This window comes from Falco cherrug, chromosome 10, assembly GCF_023634085.1.
Source record: "Falco cherrug isolate bFalChe1 chromosome 10, bFalChe1.pri, whole genome shotgun sequence".
NCBI lineage: Eukaryota > Metazoa > Chordata > Aves > Falconiformes > Falconidae > Falco > Falco cherrug.
This window is the reverse complement of record NC_073706.1, coordinates 19,009,511-19,031,138: the sequence shown is the minus strand read 5'-3', so window position 1 is coordinate 19,031,138 and position 21,628 is coordinate 19,009,511. Positions and strand designations below refer to the sequence as shown.

The following is a 21,628-nucleotide window of genomic DNA, read 5'->3' as shown; positions in this document are numbered from 1 at the left end:
CTTTTTTTTTTTTTTTTTCTTTTGGATGACCCTAGAGCTTCCTGTCCCCTCTCTCCATCAAGAAATTCTGCCACTTGGACAGAAACAGATGCTAGTACGAAAACTCAGATCATTCGGAGGAGTGCTTATGCATAAAGCATAGCCTGTCACACTGCTCCGTTTCCTTTTCCCTGAGCAGGAATAATTAAACAGGAATGTCTCAAATGATGGTTACAGTACAGGATCTTTTCCAGGTTTATGAAACACCTTTCTATGTGGCTGTGGACCATGATAAGAAGAAGGTGGTCATTAGTATCAGAGGAACTCTGTCTCCAAAAGTAAGTGCATTGTGCAGTGGCCTCAAATACCCTTGGCCACCCTGGCAGACTTTTGGGAGAGTCTGAGACCTTCCTGACTCACGCTTGGTGTGTGACTTACCTGTAGCGCGGTGACTGGTTTTCTTCCAGGATGCCCTGACGGACCTAACTGGGGATGCAGAGCGCCTTCCAGTTGAGGGTCACCACGGAACGTGGCTGGGACACAAGGTGTGTAAAAGAAAACAAACCAAAATGAAAAAGGAGAACCACTTCTTTTTCTAGTGTTTTGACTTTTTAATTACAGGCAAAAAAAGAATGGCCTTAATTGCTTGAGGTGCTTTTAAGAAGGGTGTTACATAACTGCAGTGAAATGGCTTTGAGGTGTTAAAAATCCTTAGCTGTAACAGTTACAATCACTACGTGTGTAATTAAAAACCCCATACAATTAGTAAAAACCAAACAGTAAAAGGCATCTGTGGGGACCTAGAGCAAAACTATTGGGAGTAATTCAGATTACTTTGTTTCCCAATGACCTTTTCAGAATTTGCAATCAAACCTTGAAAATGCGTTTTGAAGTTCTGTTGCAAGAGGATTGTTGCACTGACCCTCACAAAAGGATCCTGGCAGGACTTGCCTCTGTAATTAGACTGATGCTATATGTCTGTGTTAGTGATCAGGGCTGGGCTGATTAAATCAATTTACTATAGAGCTGACCTTTGCCCCAGTCCAGCAAAGTAATGACACGCATGCTGAGTTTTAAGATTATCAGGAATTTGGCAGCCTCTCAAGATGCAGTGCCAGGTTGGGGAAAGAAAAATACAAACTCTGTGTTGGAAGGAATGTAGCGGCTGTTGGAAATGTGGCTGCAAGGAGGTGATGTTGCTGATCGTCTCGTCAGGGTCCCTTCAGGGAGGGACATCAGGTTTCTAGCTGCTTGGAGCCATGAGCTGGGAGCTCCTGCTTTATTCATGATGTCCTGCCTGAATGCCAGACCTCTTCCCTGTGCTTTGATGCTTCACTTTAGGAAGCAGAGTGTTAGCAGCTGGTAGACAGCTGCGTACTTCAGTGCTTAGCTGGATGTGGGTCTGATAGAGAAGTGGCTACTTGAGAAGGTGTGTGGGCTCTGTGGGCTCCTAGCCTCCCAGAGCAGCAGATCTTTTCAAAAAGTGTTGTGTGCCCCCTGTTTGGCTGATGCCTATTTCCTTTGTTTCCCCCCGAATGAGAAATTTAATCAACCTGGCAATTTACCCTGGGACATTTTATGGAAACGCACGTAACAGAGATGTTTAGTGATGTGAATTGTTACCATCAGTTGTGTGACAAAATTCTATTTGTTTAATACTTCTGAAGTGTGGCAGTCAATGGTAACATGATGGTTACATTGTCGCTGTTGGGCAGTTACATTGTTGCCATTAGGTGGCTACACTGTTGCCACACTGTTGCCATTAGACAATTACATGGTTGCTCCATTGCATTAGGTGGTTACATTGTTGCTACATTGTTGTCATTTAGGCACTTCCAGTGTTGCTACATTGTTGCCATTGGGCAGTTAAATTGTTGCTGTTATGCAGCTACATTGTTGCTACATTGTTGCTGTTAGGCTGTTACAATGTGACATTGCTGTTGTACACGTTCATTTAGCTCAAAATTACTTTGGACAATTCGTGTAATCGACAGTTGGTACAGAGAGAAATGTCAAAGGACACCAAAGGGAAGGAAGGGGGGAATCTGTTCTCTTTTTAATGTGCAGAAAAGCCGGTAACAAACCCTTGCAGAAGCTGGCTTCCCTTTGATCTGTATGTGAAAACGCTCACGTGCCAGTGACTAATACGAAACATTATCAGGTCATTCCCTTTGTTCTATGTTGAGTTTCTATATGGCCTTTGTGTGATTTCTTTCTTGATTGTTGCTAGTACAGAGATACAGCTTTATCTTAAATTATTATCAATATTAATCTTCAGGCAATAACGTACTGTTGATTCCTGAGGGGAACTAATGGAGATAATAGAATTTAAAAATGTCTGCCTTAATGCATTTTTAATGTCCAGAAGTCAACTTTAATACAAAAATAAATGAAGTGTTTTGCTAACACATTTAATTTGGAGAAAAGTACTTGGCCGTTCGAGAGCTCCCTGTCAGTTGTTTGATTTCTGTTATTTTTCTTGCTGATTCTGTCACGCACACCCAGCAGGCTGGCATGGCCTGTTATCTCCACCTGCGGAGCCCGCCTGTCACTGTGCTTCACGCGGTGTTGATCAGACATTCTACAAATTAAAACTCTTGATGTTTACATGAGCCTCCTTATCACTCCACTGGTACCATAGCTGAAAGTGTTTGATTGCTTGGGATGCTGCAAATGCCACAGTTAAAATATATATTAGGTCTCTGAGCTATTTTGGATCAAAGAAACATAGCTGTAACTAAGGTTTATGGGTTAGCAGGCAAAAAAAAAAAAAAAAGGGATTGTCACAATTTGGAGGGGAAATTAAATGGGGGGAAAAAAGCTTCACATTTTTTTGAAATCTACTGATTTTATAATAAAATGAATTCTAAAATAATCATAAGTCAAGCATATGAATCTATACTTAATTCTGTTGAACTTGTATAGAACAAAGCTACTAAAACGATCATGTTATGGAGGTTTGTTTTCCTGGTGTAGAGCCAAGTGGGATGACAAGTAGTAGCTGCTAGAAGGAAGCCCTGAAAGCTCAGCCATGATAAGAGCTCTCACCAGTTTGATAGAACAGTCAGTAATAGCAATAACTTTCAAGCTCTTTACCAAATAGACCCCCTCTGTGAATTTTCACACACACACACACACTTAAAATACCTCAGAGCAGTTTCATGCCTTCAGACTGCAAAGCAATACAGAACATTTCCCTTCCACTTGTCCTAGATCCTCCAGTCTGCTTGGCTTTTTATGTGTGAGGGTTGAAAATGAAGCCCGGATAGTTTTATTAGTTTGAAACTTATGAAACGGTGTCCACTGTAACGGGAAGTCTAAATGTAACTTTGTGGTGATAAGTCTCATTTCGTAATATTAAAATCACTGTCTATATTAGAATACACTTTAATTACCAAAAATATACCTATAAGGCTGACTAACAGCCCATTAATAATATCACCATGGATTTAGGTCATGCTTTTCAAAAATAGAATCCGAAATTCACGTTAGAAATTTATATAAGTCGTCTGCCATTCACTTCTCATTAGAGTTGGCAATGGAGCCTCTCCTGAATGCAGTGGAAGCTGGCTAGCTGCTGAGACATCTGAACACAGGCATGAAGTACCATGGCATCTGCTTTTTGATAATGATGGTGGTGTTACAGATGTCCCATTTATAGATTTACCCATTTCAGGCTCTGCAGAATCACCTGTGCTCTGCTCTTGCTTTTCAGTAGTCAGATTGGGTTTGATGTTGTGTTTGATATTGAGGACTTTGAAAATTCCATGTTTCTTTGCTTTTTGAGAGGGCCATGAATTCTTCTGTGTCTGACATTAAACAGCGCTCAGTAATGTTCGCTTTGTACTTAAACTGTTTTCAGGTAGGGGCGTCATGGAAAATAGCAAAGGAGATGATCTCCCCTGGTTTTTGACCAACCCAGGCAGCATGAATTATTTGAGGTCTGTAATCACTGAATTAGAGTAGATGATTTCTGTTTACCAGTGTTCACCCTGGACTACATCACTGTTTTTCAGCCTTTGTAGTTCAGGCTTGCTTATCATTGATTAAACTGTAGCAAAGGCATGACCAAGAATTTATGCAACAGACCACATTCTAGTTGCTTCTTTATAACAGATCAACTGCATTTGTAATTATTACACAGGGGGAGAAGCACTCTTCAGATGCAGCCGTCAGCAGAGAAGATAAATGTTTAGAACCAGACTGTCGGCTTGTTTCCCATCTTCCAGCAGTTCTTAGCTTCTAGTGAATAAAAAACCTTAACAACTTGTGATTAATGTCCTTTGACAGCTGAATCTCCTTACTAGTTGCTGCTTTCTCCAGTCATCAATAGCTCTTACTATACTGATAGTGCTACCACTTTCCCCCCTCTAGTAGTGTCTTGGTATTTGTATTTTCCCTGTGAACTTGCTGGGCTAGTTCATGCTTTCATCCACAGATCTAAATGGAAGAGTACAGGTTTGCAGTTAAGGCAGTGGCATGCACAAAATCAGTTTGTTTCTCTGTTCTAGTGCAGGTCCCAGTGTCTGCTGAGCTACCAGCCACACAACCTTACATTTAAGTGGGTTTTGTGGTGGTGGGTGTTTTTTGGGTTGGGTTTGGCTTTTTTCTGGACTTTGTACCATGAGCCCAGGAATAGGGCCTTTGAGTATTAACTTCATTTAAGAACTGTCATTACTCGTAAACAGATTGTGGCTCCGGTAATCAGTGAGCCACGACATCTGCCTAATGAAGTCTATTCCTAAACGTGGAGTCAGTATTCTTCCTCAACCTGGACACATGCTGTGTGGCACTCAAGAGCTTATACAGCATTTGGGGCAGTATAGCGTCTGCTAGATGTTTAGATCAGGGCTGATCCATAGCTGTTTACATCCTGTTCTGTCTTGATGTTTCCCTCAGGGAATGGTGCTATCTGCTGAGTACATCAAGAAGAAATTGGAGCAAGAAATGGTGCTTTCTCAAGCTTTTGGACGAGACTTAGTGAGTATTAGTTTTATTCTACCTTTGTAGGCTATAAAAAAGATGAAATTTCCCTAAAAAACTGATTTTAGGGTTACTTTGATGTTCCCAAATCTGTTGTACTGACTTCTAAAATCTTCCTTCAGTTCCTATTCCTCCTGATTGCCAGGCAGGCAACTAGTTACTTATTCCCCCAAGGCTTTTTTCTTTTGAAACCACCAATACTGCAGAACTCGGGATAATTTTTTTTTTTCCCAGGCAAAGCTAAGGCAGGAAGTCCCATTTGGTGGCATTGCAGGACAGGGAACATTAAAACCAGATCAACAGGAACTAAAATCTCATCTCTATGGAGATTCTCTTTGGAGACGGCAACGGGATGCCGTGCAGACTGCCTGTGTGTGCACATTTCTTGCGATAGAGAGCTATTGGAGAACCCAAGAGAGACATTACAAAGCAGCTTACCTTAGTTTGTATGTCAGTAAGAGCACAGCCCACTGAGGAGGGAACTTGTGAACCACCTGATTTCCTGCTGTCAGACAGCTGTCCTTTCCTCAAGCCCAAAGAGTGCCTTTGGCCTGAGCAGTGCCCACGGGGAAATTAGCAGTAGCTCAAGGGAGAAAGAAAAAAAGGGATAAAAGCCTCGATGGTTCCCTGAAATTTGAGTGTCATACCAGCCGACACTGAAGTGTCTGCCTGGTGATGTTTGGTACGTGTAGAGAGAGATACACAGGCATGTGTGAATTCTTTGTGCACGGTACTTTATTGCTCTCTTCCTGGAAAGTGAAATTTGGTTTTCAGTGAGCTGTTAGCTGAGGAATTTTTCCTGATGTCAAAGAACTCATTTGCTACCTGACTGGTGAGGATATAGTGACATTCAAAGCTCTATACTTTGGTTGTCTCCTGTGCATGATAATAAGTACCACATTCTGTTCTGCTTGAAGCTGGCTGTATGTATAGCGGGTCCAAATTCTAATTGGTGAAGAATAGTGAAACTAATTGGACCTGACCTACAAGGACAGAAAGAGCTTGATTAGTATGAGAGAGAGCAGCTGGCTTATATGTAGAAAATTAAATACTGTCTGAAGCTGAACTCTGAAGAATATCTGAAAAAGTGCTATGGCCAGAACATGTGCTGTCCCAAGTCCTACTGAAGGTTCATCTAGCCTGGTACTTTGTTTTTTACAGTTGCCAGCAACAGATGCTTGGGGAATGGGACAGATTTTGGGGGTTGTGGACTTACCTTTCAGTCTGACTTCAATTTCTTTTTTTTCTTTTTTTGTTGTTGTTTTCAGGGGAGAGGAACAAAGCACTATGGCCTGATTGTGGTTGGTCATTCCCTAGGGGCTGGCACGGCTGCCATCCTGTCCTTCCTCTTGCGTCCACAGTATCCATCACTGAAGTGCTTTGCCTATTCTCCCCCAGGTGGGCTGCTGAGGTAGGTGTCGGGGCAGGAGGACTGGTGGGAGAGAGTGGGGGTGTCGTAGCTGGGTCAGATCCTGTTTGTGATGCTCTGAGAAGCACGCAGAAAAATGGAGAGGCCGTCTATGGGAGCTGAGGGATGTTGGCAGCCTTTGCTCTGTGTTAGTTTGGAGTTTAGGTTATGATGGCAGGTGGCTGCTCGCCCAGATATTCTGGTTTATGAGTTAGCTGCCTGTGGCTCTAGCTCTAATTTCACCCTGACTAGCAGAAAATGCAGGTTGAGTGGATGGGGTGCAATTTCCATATTCTCTGCACAGTGCCACTGTGTCCTCTCCCCATCTGCTGTGAATAGATGTACAATAAGGAGATACTTGACCAAGTGTAGATGCCTGCATCAGTTGATCTAGTTGTTTGGACTCCTTTTGCAGCTGACAAAGAAACTGGCACTTCTGGGGTGTGATTTCTGTCATTGTAATGTGGGTGCCTAAAATAGATCAGAGGGATGGTGCTTCTTGTGTGCCTGTTTCTCTCCCTCGACTACAGGGGGAATCTAGGGTAGCTGCCTCAGAGCTCTGCAGAGAGGTATGGTGAGTTCCTCCCACTGTGAATTGGAACAGACCTGCTGGTCACATTATTTACATGACAGTCAAACAAAAACATCCCACTTGATTGCTGTGAAGTGAGATAAAGTCTTTCTAGTCATGACAGATGTCATGAGGGCACTTGAAATCGGCTATGGATTATCAGAAGCTTCTTGTGATAGTAACTGTATCATGTTCCAGGAGCAGCCAAGGGTTTTAAACTATCCCACTAATGAATCTGAATATCAGCATGCCTTGTTATGATAGTAATCCCTGGCCTTCTGCAGCTATAGAGGAGTTGCTCTGTAGAATGTTTCATGAGAGTTTTATAGCCTTCTGCTCAGAGCTTCTGCTCCTCAATAGCTTGGGCCAAGCTGTGCTGCATTGCCTCAGCTGTTTGAGTTCAGGGAGGTGCCTCCGACTGTCACACTTTTGTTGCACTGTGTGTCATGCCCAGGGTCATCTCTAGGTCAATGATGCAGCCTCTGCCTGTAGTAACTGGTTCAAAAGATCTGTGGGAAGGTAGCTGATTGCAGAACCAGTTCAGAGTGGAAGCCTTAATTCCCTCTTGTCTTGGTATTCAGGTTGCTGCAGAAAGTGGCAGTCTTAGTTCTACAGTGTCTTTGTAAAGTTGCCTCAGGAGCATGGTATATCCTCTTCCCTTCTGCTGTCCTGGCCATTCCCAAACTGTTGGAAAATGAGGCATTGAGTTCAAGTACTTCCTTTTCCAAGTATATTCAGAGCCAAAGTAATGTTGCTTAGGGCATGGGATGTGAATTTCAGGCTTTTCTTTATCAAGGTGCAAGTCTTAAAAGCCTTATTTGGGCTGAGTGGCTTGGGATGTGGTTTTTATGACCCTGGTTCACTACTTAGTAACCTCTGGGACACCAGTGGCAAATTGGGAATGAAGTGCCAGTTTGCTGCTAGTGAAACACTGCTTCTTCTTGGTCCTGTTTCTCTTCCAGTGAGGATGCCATGGAGTATTCAAAAGAGTTTGTGACTGCAGTCGTGCTTGGCAAAGATCTAGTGCCCAGGCAAGTTGAGAAGTGTCTGAATTTCTTGATGAATATCTGCTGTTCTACACTAAAGTCACCTGTTTCCTATCAGAAGCATCGAGCTCATCTCTGTCTCTAGTTTCCTCATTAACCTGTCCTTGTATGCTTCTTACTTGTCTTCATAGTTACCTGTATTGCTGCATCTTTTACCTGGGCACCTGTATTGGTGTTTCACACACACTTTTACAGGCATATTCCCCCCTGTCTCTCAGCTGCCTGTATGAAAGAGAAGGGTGACTATCCTGCCTCTGTAATAATACTCACTGCAGTATCTGACATGTCAGTGCCATCTTCCTGGTTGCCTGTGTTTTCTCAGACCTCTTCACGCTCTGCCCTGCACTAGAGGCACTGTCATCTCATTTTGTACTGCTTGTCTCTGAATACCTACTCCGTATCATCTTGCATCTCTGAACCAGCTCCCTCATTTCTTGTGTCTTGGTATTTCTCACCTCTCATTGTCTCCCAGGACCTGTTCTACTGAGCAGGGCATTGGACTAGGAGCAACCTGGGTTTTACTTTTGCTTCTGTCTTGTTGTGTGACCTCAGATAAATGGTGACGTGTCTGTCTGTACAATATAAGGCATGTAGAATTCACTGGAGGAAAAGTACCACACAGTATTGAATGTGCCTTTTGGTAACCTTGTGACAAAATCTTGTCCATCCTGTAGTCTGTATAGTGGTGTCATATAGCTCTGTGACATCTTTCTGCCTTCCCTCTTCTGTGTCATCCTATACTTGTCTTGCTCGCTTCTTTCTGTGGTTGTATCATCTCGTTATCTGTCCATTGACCTCTCACATCTGTGTTCACTGATCTGATTCTGCTATTACATTTCATACCTGTTATTGCCATGACGATTTCCTGTTGCCTCTTAACCCTGGTTACTGGTCCTGGGTGATGCCACAACCCACCTCTGAAATGATCTGCATTATGGCCTTGTTGCATTCTTGTAGTGTCTTTTGTAGAACAGTTTCTCGTTCTGCACTGTGTGTCCCTACCGTCCTGTTCCCAGCCCAGCTGTTGTAAACGCATCTTCCTCTTTTCCCAGAATCGGTCTCTCTCAGCTGGAGGGATTTCGCCGGCAGCTTCTGGATGTTCTTCAAAGAAGTAACAAACCAAAGGTAAGAGTAACAGACAGACATGACACCTCAAGGTGAGTCTCTGAGCAGTGATGGTAAATGTTTAGTGTCACATAGCAATGCTGCAGACTTCCTCTGCCCTCCAGGTCTCCTCAGGTCCACTGTGACTATTATTTAGGTAACCAGAGGAGTGATGGCAAGAGCTGGAAGGCAGCTAGAGCGGTCAGACCAAAGGGCTGCACTCTGCAGTCTGTGTGATGATTCTGGCTCCCTTGCTCAGAGCTCACCATCACAGGTCTAAAATAACTGAGCAAGAGATTTTTCTCATCCGAGCTTGTTTTGGTGTCTGTGTTCCAACTGTAGCTTTTCTTGGCCAGTAACGAATGGTAACAGGCTAGCAAGTACAACAGTTATCTGCTTATAGACACTGCTGCGTGCTGTCTGGGTGGTGCTGTTCTAGGATGAGCGGTCTGTTGATGTTTTGGAGATAGAAAATGGGGAAAATTGTTCCTCTCCAGGCTTCTTTACCATTACACTGAGATGGAAAAAACAATAAAATGTTAAGATTTTTTGGGGTAAAATACTATAGAAATGACCTGTAAAGGGAGAAAACTGAGCTTACATTTATTTTTCTTATTAACATTCTATGTTTTTTGTGTTTTGGCTTCTGGGTGTTTTTGGTGAGTTTTTGAGGGTTTTTAGGATTTCTTTCAGTGCATAAAGAAAGGCCTAAACAGAACTTTTGTCTGTTTATGTTATATAATCTTCTGCTTAGTTTTGTGCATTAAAAATTCAGATTCAGTCTACCTTGTTTATCCCAGAAGATACCAAGTTATCAGTCGGTGGGCAAGTTGGTGCTTGCTCTAGGTCCTTAACTCTACAAAATCCTCCAGTAAAAAAAGGAAGGATGAGATGTTGCTAGTTCTGAGGTTAAAATTGTAAAAAGAAGAAACACCTTTCCTAGGCAGGGTTATCCCTGCCTCTGGGTCTATTATTTAATCAAGTGGGGCACAAGACCTGGTTTTTTTTTTTCTGGCATTAGATACTTAGTTTAAAACTCCCAATAGTGTCTTGTGAGATGGCTTTGCTTTTCTTTTGATGTTTTTCTTTTATCAATGTTCTCTTTCCTTTCTCTTGTGTTGGACAGTGGCGAATCATTGTGGGGGCTACAAAGTGCATACCCAAGTCAGAGCTCCCTGAAGAGACAGAAGAAAATTCAGTAACAAGTAATCGTCTCTGGACCCATCCCAGTGATCTGACTATCGCCCTGTCTGCAAGCACGCCACTTTACCCACCTGGCCGCATCATCCACGTGGTGCACAATCATCCTGCAGAGCAGTGCTGGTGAGTATGTGCGGAGCTGTGAAGCCAGCCCACAGGTGGAGGTGAAAATTCTTTTGGAAAAGAATCCCCAAGACAGGAACCTATCTACCAAGGAGGTGATTTTTTTAATTCCTTTTTTTTTTTCCCCTCCACTGTCTTGTGGTGACAGTGATTGTGTCTGTGTTGTCAGAATAAAAAGATAGTCATGTCACTGTTGGCTAGTGCAGAGTTTTGGAGCGATGGCAGTAGCTTGCATACTTTAATATCTCCTCCCTCTGTTTTGGTTTTTTTTTGTTTCCTGTTGCTTTTTCTGTCTCTAAAACCTGCTGTTTCTTTCTTTTGCATGCCAAAATATTGGCCTGCTCTTTCATCCCCTGCTCCTTGTTTTTTCCTCTGGATCCCAACTCCTCTTCCAGTTGCTGTGAGCAAGAGGATCCCACTTACTTTGCTATCTGGGGTGACAATAAGGCGTTCAATGAAGTGATCATCTCGCCGGCAATGTTGCACGAACACCTCCCATACGTGGTCATGGAAGGGCTGAACAAGGTAAGGCAGAGAATTAGGATCAGGGGGCACTAGGTGCCCTAAGAAAATGAATGCCTTGTCACAGACCTTTATGTACGTAGGATAAGTAGTCCTTTCCCAGGAATGCTGACTGTTTATACAAGACCATGTACTTTGGAGGGGAGGAGGAAAGAAGATTGTGCTCTGGGCCAGTCACAGGCTATTAGTTGGACGTAATGAGGCCTGGAAATGGAATGCAGATCTCCAGCCCAGCACCCAGAGTTCCAGACTATGTCTTTTTTCCAAATTTAGTGTCATAATAACATGCAGTAGGGTGGTGTTTGGTTTCTTCTCTCAGAAGCTGCCCATTAGACTGCGGCTCAGGTGAAATCCAGGCTGCAACGGAAGTCCTCCAAGCTGCAGCTGTAGCCCCTCTGTTAGTCTGAAGGGTGATTGAGGGTGTGTGTAATGGCTGTAGAGTGGGTCTCTGCCATGAAGCTGCAGTTCCTAGTCATGCAGCTTTACCATGGAGACTTCATAGAATGGTTTGGGTTGGAAGGGACCTTAAAGATGATCTCCCCCTGCCATGGGCAGGGACACTTTCCACCAGACCAGGTTGCTCCCAGCCCCCTCTGCCCTGCTGCTGTGAAGCCTGCTCCTTGCCCCATCTTGACATCACCTCCCCAGCACTGGATTTCCAGCAGGGCATTCTGACAGGATAGACTATGTCAGAATTTATTGATATAATCCCGTATCACAAGACCTTTTCCTGTGCTTGCAGAAGGTGCTGGTGAGAAACAGAGGCAGGTCTAGCCATTTGAAAGTCCTGAGCTGAGAACAGCAAAGCTACTATCTCCACTAAAGCACTACTCTGTCTGCCTTGAATAGGTCTTGGAGAATTACAACAAAGGGAAAACAGCTTTACTTTCTGCAGCCAAAGTGATGGTGAGTCCTACAGAAGTGGATCTCACCCCAGAGTTGATCTTCCAGAGTCAGCCCTTGCCTAGTGGACCCTCAGTGCAGATTGGAACTGGAGCTGTAGCAGCAGACAGAAGGAACAGCAGTACTAAGTAAGGATATATATTTGATTTCTTTGAAGGATTCTTGGCTCTAGGTGTGGGTCCTCTTTCTCTTGGGGCATTGCAATCAATACTTGTGGGAAGGATAGATCCAACAACTGCCTTTATGGGGACTTTTACTTCAGTATGTCTTGTGTCATGGTAGGGGAGAGAAAAATCCTTTGTGTTGCTCAAGAATCTGTGAGTGTGGTGAAGTCAGGAGAACCTAAAAGTTGATGGTATGGAAGAAACATTCTTTTCTCCTTATCCAGACAAGTGGGGTTTTCCTGAAACTATAAAGGCAAAGCTTGCAGTCTTGCAGCCAAATTTCTGGTTTTCCTATGTGATTTTTGTGCCCAGAGATAGCCTACACAGTGATTCTCAAAAGCTGTGAAGCAGTGAAAGCCATAAGCTTACCAGAATGTAGGCATTTAAAGCTGCTTTATAATGTGACTTGTGTAATATTATAAACAGAACAATCTGGGAACCTGGATAAAGGTGAGGGGGAGAGCAGCTGGTGTCCTGTTTGTGGAGAACGGGAACAGTAAGCTCAGGCCAGTGGAAAACAGGTGAAGGGAAAAGGCATGTTCCAAGTGTGGAAGGTGTTCCTGCAGGGCTTGTTTTCTGAAACCCAGACCATCACTGAGCACTGACTTCAGTAGCCTAAAAAAGGCTGAAAGGTGGAGGAACATCTAGAAGGTATACAAAGAGTGGCTTGGAAGAGCTTGTTCTTTGTAGTGTATGGGAACAGCGTTCCTCCAGGAGCTGATGGCAGAGACTCCTTGCAGATTTTTTGGATAACATTTGGGGTGTTGCAGGACCACAAACTTGCAAGAAGCAAAAAAAAAAAAAGATATGAAAATGTGAGCAAGGACTTGTTTCAAAGCTGGAACACGTGACTTCCATCACAGAATTGCATTATGTAGGGCAAATTGGCAGACAAAATAGGGAAGATGAGAGAAGGAAGAAGGTTTGTAGTCAGAGATGGCAAATAGGAATTGTGAGTGGAAACAGAAGGCAGCATTGTGGGTGGGAGAGGATTATTCCTTTGCAAGGGAAGCACTTCTGTGGAGATTTCAGGTACAGACCCAACAGGAAGCTCTGTGTGTGGGAAGAGGCAGGGTGAGGTGGTCTGTGCTGAGTGATGGACCAGGTTGAGTATTCTCGAGATAATGAGTGACATTTAAACTCGGAAGAAAAATAAGACAGCAAGTAATAGGGAAGGTTCTTATCACAGAAGGTGTGAATGGTCAGAGACTTTGAAGGAGAGCTTAGAAGCAGAACTGCAGCTCTGACGAAACAGCAGGAACAGGGATCAGCTGATGTTTGTGAAGGCTACAGTAAGACTGAGAAGAGGAACTAGGTCAAGCAGCAGGGAGAGGAGCGGTGGTTTCTGTGTGGGAGCAGACCCAAGGGCCTGCTTCCCTTTGAGGCGAATGGAAGAATAGGGGGGAAATATGAGATATGAAAGGAAAAGGAATGAGAGAGAGGACAGAGAGGCTTAAGGGAGGTGCTAGAGTGGAAACAACTGTAGGTTAGCTGTATTTGTTTTAAGGTCAGAGCCAGCTTACTGTGTTGTGCTTCCTCTTCTTGTTCTCAGACCGCTGTTACTCTCTATAGAAGTTACAAAGTGATCAAATATTGGCCTAACTTGTCTTTCCCTATACATACGCAGTCCTCTCCCAAGCTCAGGCTCTTTTCTTAGAGATTTCCTTAAGTTCTTATCTTTAGGGCTGCTGTTTTGGCTGCAGCTAATCCCAGGCTTTGTGCATGCCTGATGTGGGGAGCTCCTTCCCTGTGTCTTTCTGGAGGAGCCTGCTGAATCCTTTAAAGTCTTAGTGCAACTGGAATCTTTCTAAAGATCTTTACTTGTCTTAAGCTGAGTAAATGGCTTTTTTACCTATTTTAAAGTTTGCTACCTGAAATGGTAGCTGAATTGGTCATGGGCAGTGCTCTTAACAGCCTCCTGGCATTTGTGGTAGTAAGGTAGGGATTGCCAGCATGGAAGAGGGGAAGGCACGAGACTGACTGGAATGGTTCCAGAGTGTGAGAAGAAAAAGTAGTGGGTTAACTGTAGGCTAGTCCTCAACCTCTCTAGTTTCAACTAAGACTAGTCTCAGTCCTCTCTAATACAGAGGTGCCGGGTGAGAGAGGAGTTTCTCTGCACCTGTGGAGACTGCACCGTGGTTTGGGGTGCTTCAGTTAAAAGTGCTGTAAGTTTCACTGGGAGCAGAACCATAGTTGTCAGTGGTGCTTGAGAGGGGAGACATTTAGCCAGGAGAAAAGGGAGAAGGGCAAGAACCTGACTTTGCAGAGGGAAGGAACTGTACCTAACATTTTCATCTGGGAGGATGGAGAGATGAGAGGTTTCTTGAAGTTGTGTGTGGCTCTGGTTAAAGCAGTGACACGTACCCTCAGTGTGTATGGGAAACTGTGCCCAAGACTTGGTTCCTCTGGCTGTTCTGGCAGCTTGTGGTTCTGTGGAGTGGTGCAGCCTCACATTGTCTGTTTCTCATTGCAGGAGCAAGTCCCATTCTGAAATTAGTTTGGAGGGGTTTTATGAGACAAAGCCACTTTCTCCTGTGCAGAAAGACCCCGTGGAGCTGCTTCTCCTGGATACAAAGGAACGTCTGTCTGTGGAGCTGCAGGACCGTCGTGCTCCTCTCGCCACCATGGAGAGCCTCTCGGACAATGAATCCATCTACAGCTTTGACTCAAGGCGCTCCTCTGGTTTTCGGAGCATCCGGGGCTCCCCCAGCCTCCATGCTGTCATGGAGAAGGATGAGACGCACTGCTTTTATATAGACCCTGTTATCCCTGAGGAGAACCCTTCCCTCAGCTCGCGGACAGAGCTGCTGGCTGCTGATAGCCTTTCCAAGCACTCCCAGGAGACTCAGCCCCCTGACAATGCGCTCAACAGTGGTGGCACTACCCCCCAGCGACGCTGCAGTGAGGAGGGGGCCAGCAGTGAGGGGGACCGAGTTTCCTTAGCCCCTCGTGAGGAGCTGTCCCTCCAGAATGGACGGCTCACTGATGTTCCCAGTCCCCAAGTGCTGGAGTTTGCAGAGTTCATAGACAGCCTCTTTAATTTGGATAGCAAAAGCAGCTCCTTCCAGGACATCTACTGCATGATGGTGTCAGACAGTTCCAGTGACTTTGCAGAGATGCCCAAGTCTGTCAGTGATCAGGAGATCCTGTTGAGGGCACAATACGAACCCAACCTAGTCCCAAAGCCCCCGAGGTTGTTTGCAGGCTCAACAGAACCTTCGTCGGGCATCTCTGTCTCACCCTCTTTCCCCCTTAGCTCATCTGGAGAACTCATGGACATCACTCCCACAGGGGTAAGCAGCCAGGAGTGCCTGGCCACTGACAAAATCCGGACTTCCACCCCTTCTGGTCATGTAACCAGCCCTGTCAAGCAGGACGACCTCATGATTTCAGCCCTCTAGTGCAGGGCAAAGGGGTGCAGCTCTGAGAGCTGATCCTGTAGGCTGAGTGCTGGCATGATAATACTTGGAGGAGGTGGTCGTTGGGCAGGTTGGATTGCAGGAGACAGCTGGAAACATTCCTTCTGGGGTGACACAGTGGTGGCACACTGGTGTCTGGAGGATGGATTGTGCTAGAGTCCTGTGCTTGCAGCTGGGGGAAGCATTGCCTCACGAGGCCTGCTACACCGAGAGGGTCTGAGTCGCTAAAGGTAGTTGCAAGTTCCCTACCTCAGCCTGCCACATTTCATTCCAGAGGCAGATTCCTTGCCCCTAGGGCACCTGCTGAGTTTGGGAGTGAGATACCCTGCTTCAGGGAATCCTCTGGGGTGACAGGGTGGATTCTTTGAAGCTTGAGGATTGGATAGACTGAAGCAAAGGGGCCAGACCAGATCACCCCCTTGGTACAGTGTCAGTAGTTTTGGAAATGAGCGGATTGAGACTTTGGGCCCTGTTGCACTACCATGTTGGATCTGGCCCAAGATCCAATTCGTCACACTTCCACAGGGATTGCTTTTTGTAGGACACTCCTGTTTAAAAGCCATTGGGGCTGTATTCTCCCCAAATGCAGTCTCCCCTCCCCTGGCCAGGCGCAGCAAGAATGGGGCTGGCATTGTGTTTTCTCTCCCCTGAGTACTTCTGTGTTCAGTGACCACCAGGCTGCTGCTGAGATGGAAGGACACTGTTCTGAAGAGCCAAAGCCCTCTGCCATGTCCCTCTTTTGCCAGAAGAGAGTTCTCCTGGATGTCATCATCGTCACTTCTCTGTTCCCTGGACCACTCTGAGCTGGCAACATTCCTGCAGGACTGACAGGATTCTCATCTCAGAGCTGCATGGATTGATCAGCTTAAAAATTCAACAGGCTTCTCAACACCCAGTGTTATTTGGCAGGCCCCTGCAGAGCCTGGGAGCCTCTCCTGGACTCTGCTGAGTCCTCACACCACCCATATGCAGTAATCACAGATCAATGCCAGCCTCTGTCATTGGGAGTTCAGGGAAAAGATGAACTTTTACTAAGTATTGAAATTTCTTGTATGTTTACAGAGCTGCTAAGCTTTTTTGGAAGGTATTTATTAAGCAAACAGGGAGGCTTTCCCTAAGCAAAAATCATGTTTGTTCTTTCCTTCCTGTGCTGTTCCCTCTGGGGACTGGGGGGACAGAGGATGGGCAGGTACAACTGCAAGTTCCCTGCTTTTAAAGTGGGTTGGAGTCTGGGGGAGGCTGCGTGCATCATTTGTCTGCCTCTGTTGCACAACACTGCATTGCAAAGCGTGACCAAGTTGCTAGTAAAACTACCTGAGCACTGCTGTGCAGGGCCTCAGTGCCCGGAAGAGCCTACTAGACCTATGTAGGCAGGCACTTTTTCTAATGATGGGAGCAGGAGAAAAACTACCTGTCTAGAAAGTTAAACATGCTGTGACCTGTAGACAGCCTTTAATTGACAAAACACCTTCATATCAAAGCTCAGCAGAGTTACCAATCAGTCTCACTGGAGCTCTGTCCTCCCTCACTGGAAAAGAAATTCCTATTTTAACTTCCTTATCACAGATGTTATTGCCCTCCTTTCCCCTCCTTAGCTGTGATATTTCCATTGCGGGGGGATGCTGTGCTTCCCAGGAGCTTAGCTCATGACAAGTCCTTGTGCTCCCGTTATCCCTAGCTGTGTTCATAGAGAGTCTCTTGAAGCCCCAGGCACATGTCAGGGCTGTGGTGTCCTGGGTGCCACACAAACAGAGCGTGGGGTATCGGATGCCATCAAGCCAGAACAGGAGCACTTTATAACCAGCGTGCATTGATGTCAATAACTTCAGGTGCACAGAAGCGAACTGGACTTTGTGTCCAAGTGCCGATCTCCCACTTAACAATTTACTGTGGGATCCTGTGTCTCCTGCTCCTTACACATTGCAGGGCCTTCAGAAATGCAGGAGCTTTGTTAAATGGGCAGTAAAATGTTGTCCTTGTGGTTTAGGTTCCAAAGGTGACCTTTTCTATACTGTTTTGAATTGGAGGGAAGAAGCCCCTCTGAATTTAAAATACTTTGTAAAAGAAAAATACTTTTATTCTGAGCAACGAGAAGTTACTTTTTTCTTTGTAGATCCTTCAGATAAGAGCAGTGTTGTTCCCCTTGCTGAGAGCTTTTATGGTTCAGGAGCTCATATAGAGCAGCTGTGTAAGTGCCATCAGGTCATCCACTATTGCAGACCACAGGGTAAGGCTGAATTGCTGCACACACCCAAGAAACGCTAAAAAGGTGGTGTCCAGGAATACGCACAATAAACTGGGTAGTTTTGAGGGGGGAAAGGGGAGCTGAAGTGCAGGGAGGCTGAGGCTAGCAGGCTAGCTCACCTCCTGATGCAGGCTGCTGACACACCTTGATAGAGTGGGAAAAGGAGTTCATTTCTGCCTTTAAGTGTCAGCAGAAGGTGGGTAGTAATAACACTTAGCACTTAGGCAGAGTTTTATATCTGCAAAGCACTTTACAAACATTAATGAAAGAATCATCTCTGTCCCTGGCAGTTAGGTATTAGGAGATGGCTATCTCTGAGACTAGGTGGATCTACTGGTGCCCTACCCAAGGATGGTGGAGAGATGACTCAAGGTCAGGAAGATAATCTCCCTCTTCAGAAAAAAAAAATAAAATTCAGTCGTGACCTGATGATGTTTAATGGGTTTAATGGGTCACAGTGTTGCACTAGAAAGTAAATTCTGGCCTGGGTGTACCTCCACCATGTCCTGGAAGATGCAATTGTTGTGCATGGCTGTTTCCTTCTCTGTGCCATTGGAACTATGTCCCAGGGGAACGGGGTTACCTTGTCCTTGGCCAGCTGCATTTTTTTGCTTTGCGCTCTGTGATTATTAGGCTGCTTCTGAAAAGCCTGGGAATACCTAATGCTTGTGACCTGGGCTTGCCATAGATTAAGGCAGTAACGGTCCAAAAGAGCCCTTTTAGTAAAGGTTCTTGTTGCATCACATGATGGGTAGTTCCTGGTTTCCATTGTCCTCTCTTTACAAACAGATCTGTTCCCAGTTCTCATGAAGTAAATCCATGTTCTTTGCATTATTTCTGCTTTAAATGTCTCTCTGTGTCTTGACTCTCATAGCTCCTTTGCTATAAGAACATTTGGACAGGCTGATCTCCTATTTCATCCTGGAAGAGCATGTCTGGGAAGTTAAAATAAATGCTAAGCCTGTAGCTACCTCCTTCATTTGTACTGCATGCTGTCACCTGCTTTCTCTGCCCTCACTCCGCTCTGACGTGCAGCTGTCTTGGGAAACATGAAGCATCTTCAGATTTCTTAATCTCTTGGCTTCTGCTTCCTACTCTTAAGCTTTGTGCCTTCTAATTTTTATATGTTATCTTAGTATTTCAGTGGGATGTTGTACCCCACGAGGAGGCAGTGCTGGAGGTGCAGTTCATAGTGCCTGATGCCCTAGACCCCAGCTAAACTAAGTTCACCCAGTTCAATGGCACGTCCTTAAAATTCCCTCCAAGAGCTTTTTGGTAAAGTAGTGGAGCTGAGGCCGTGCAGTTCCTGGGGAGTAAAGTGAGCTTTGTGCACCTTAAAATTAAAGCACAGTTATTGGAAAAAAAAGCTTTGCCAAATACTCTAGCGGGGTGCTCTGCCCTCTCCACAATCCACTGGTGCGGCAGAGTTCAGTTGACTGTAATCGGCATTTGCTGTTGCATGCGTGTTTGCGATAATCTCAGCAGACTGTCATGGAGTGTAATCCTGAAGCCTTGAAGCATTTGGGGCAATGTGGGAGACCCTTAACTAGGGGTGTTAAACTCCATCCAGCATCTGAGGAAGGGCTGTTGACCCTGCTGCGAGTGTGCTCCCAAGGCGTGAAGGGGTTGTGCTGCTGTCTGGTTTCTGCACCTATAAGCCGCGCTTCAACCCTTCTGGGTGTGTCCAAAGCAGAATAAAACAATCTTATTGATAATATCCCGGTGAGATTTGATCATCAAGCCCTTAGCATGTAATGTTGGCTGGCTTTGGGTTTGGAAGCTCTTCTGCATCAGTATTAGTTGCTTTTATTGTTGCTTTAATTGCAGCAGTGCCAAGAACTTTGACAGGATCCTGCTGTGCTGAGTATCTACAAGTGCTGAACAGTGAAAACTCTTCACCCATACTCACCATTATCCCCTTTCCTGTTGGAACATGCAATTTCTCCTAAAACAGCCACTCTCTAACCTTTCCTCTTTTCTTTGCTCCCTATTCCTGCCACCTTACATCTCTTCTTGGTTGCTCTCTCTCAGGATGATGGTGTCTTAGTCCGCATCCTTGACAGCACCGCTGATCCCGGGCAATATAGCTCTCCCATGCTTCTCATGATGACCCAAACCCAGCTGAATGGGATTCCTGTCTTGATTCACTTGAGACACCTGCCACCCACTGTGATGGCTAATGCTATCTAGAAAGGTCAAAGTGTTCTCAACACCAAGAAGTTCTTTAGCTATCCGTAGCTTTTGCTTACCTGGTCTGTGGTCAGTGTTTTCAGTGTTCATCCATAATTTCTGCAACTTAAGAACTTTATTCAAAGTAAACAGGAGTTGTATTGTTGTATTGTATATCTACAGAGGACTGAGATGCCAAAGCTGGTTGTGAGTGTAGATCTACAAATCCAGCGGCTCCCATTTCTATACTTTTAGGACATTGTTGCTTGGATTGTAATAATCACTGAAGGTTCCAAACAGGATTTAGGTGGGAAATAGATGTTGCTGTCAATGAACAAGGGTAAGACGGAGGAAAACCACCAAGCATGGGGATACAGGATCAGCATGTGCTCCTTGGAACAGCTTCTGCTCTGGGAGTTTGACTTGTTGCTGTGTCCTGTCTCTACCAAAAGAAACAGAACAGGGCTGATCTGTATGAAGTGCAACAAACTAGATGAATATGGCATTACTTTTTCAAATATCATCTCCTAACAAGGTTCCCATCTGCTCAGTTTCACTGTTTGTAATCCGGGCCTAATTAAGAGGGCTTTTTAAACCTTCCCTTAATATCTCAAGTGATTCTGTTTCTTTGTCAGGTGTCTCTGATTTTTCACTGCTCCTAGATTCATGTGGGCCCCAGTCTTAATGTTCTTTCTATAGAACTTTTGCATGTTTCTGGTTGTTACTGCTTCCTGCTTTTAAATTAATTTTAATCCTTCCTGTATCCTGCTTTTAGACAGGGCAATGAGATCTGTACATGTTTGAGAGCATCCTGTATGGCCTCTTCTAATATATTCATTATGCACTTAGATGCTTTCTCAGCTTTTTTAATCTGCCTGTTGGCAAAGACCAATATTTTCATTGAATCGCCCACACAGATAACTGGTTTAATTCAACTTACAAATTGGGGCACATGAATAATCATAGTTATCCCTTGCAATGGTGATTAGTTGGGGTTAATCATTGCTGAAATGCATATGTCAGAGTGTTTAGTGTTTATCTTTTGTGGCTATTGCCCTACAGGGAAGGCTGGGAGAAGGAGCATCAGTTCTAGCTAGCCCCAGAATGTGTGCTTTGTTGTTGGCCATTGTATTGGCACCCTGATACTTTCCCCTTTCCTAGGATAGCTGTTAGATCTTTCTTGTAGCAAAACAGGATACATATTACCTATGCAAACTGCTTGGGTTCCTTTACACACCTTACAATCTGAATGAATGGGTTTCTCTATTAGTGAAATTTGGAATGTCTTAAAGTTGAGCTGCTGAGTTACAAGCTCCTCCAGCTCCCAGCAGACTGATGATGCCGGAGGGCATTCGAGCCTGACCTGTTGCGTTTCTGTGGTCCGCAGAAACCCTTCTGTGTTTGCCTTGGGAATCAGCTGGTGCTGGGTTCGCTTTGTCCCCATAAGTACCCACTGCTGGGATATCCTCTTCCTTGGCAGTAGGAGAACATCCTGGCTTTGCAGCAAGGGTAGCAGTGGCATTTGATTTCCATTTTTTTAGGTATGGTGGTTGCAGTTACTGCCTGCAGAGCATGTTAAGCCACCCAGGTCAGTAATTTGCTGATAAAGTGGTTTGTAACTCTTCTGGTGTAATGCAGAAATACTGGCAGACATTTAAAATAATCTCCAGCCCTCAACAAACCTAACACCTTTGCTTTTTGCCTAAAAGCCCCTTGAGCTTTCCTCCAACCTAGAGCATTACATTTGTTCCTTTCTGCTCAGACAACTGAAGTCTGAGGCTGCTTTTGCTGA

The 21,628-nt window shown here is 44.9% G+C and overlaps 1 protein-coding gene across 11 annotated transcripts in view; it reads left to right on the top strand.

Annotated features, from left to right (window-relative positions):
- The window catches only part of DAGLA (diacylglycerol lipase alpha), a 64,844-nt gene extending 47,338 nt beyond the window's left edge, over positions 1-17,506 (top strand). For 10 of the 11 annotated variants that reach the window (XM_055721823.1, XM_055721819.1, XM_055721822.1 and 7 more), the window contains 10 exons: positions 234-317; positions 447-524; positions 4,879-4,959; positions 6,231-6,373; positions 7,904-7,972; positions 9,040-9,112; positions 10,218-10,414; positions 10,810-10,939; positions 11,786-11,967; positions 14,477-17,506. In XM_055721823.1, coding sequence (XP_055577798.1) covers positions 234-317; positions 447-524; positions 4,879-4,959; positions 6,231-6,373; positions 7,904-7,972; positions 9,040-9,112; positions 10,218-10,414; positions 10,810-10,939; positions 11,786-11,967; positions 14,477-15,404 — 1,965 coding nt within the window. In that variant the 3' untranslated portion in view covers positions 15,405-17,506. The remainder of the gene's footprint in view (positions 1-233; positions 318-446; positions 525-4,878; positions 4,960-6,230; positions 6,374-7,903; positions 7,973-9,039; positions 9,113-10,217; positions 10,415-10,809; positions 10,940-11,785; positions 11,968-14,476) is intronic. The other variant, XM_055721821.1, reaches the window with a different exon arrangement.
- The last annotated feature ends 4,122 nt before the right edge of the window (positions 17,507-21,628 follow it).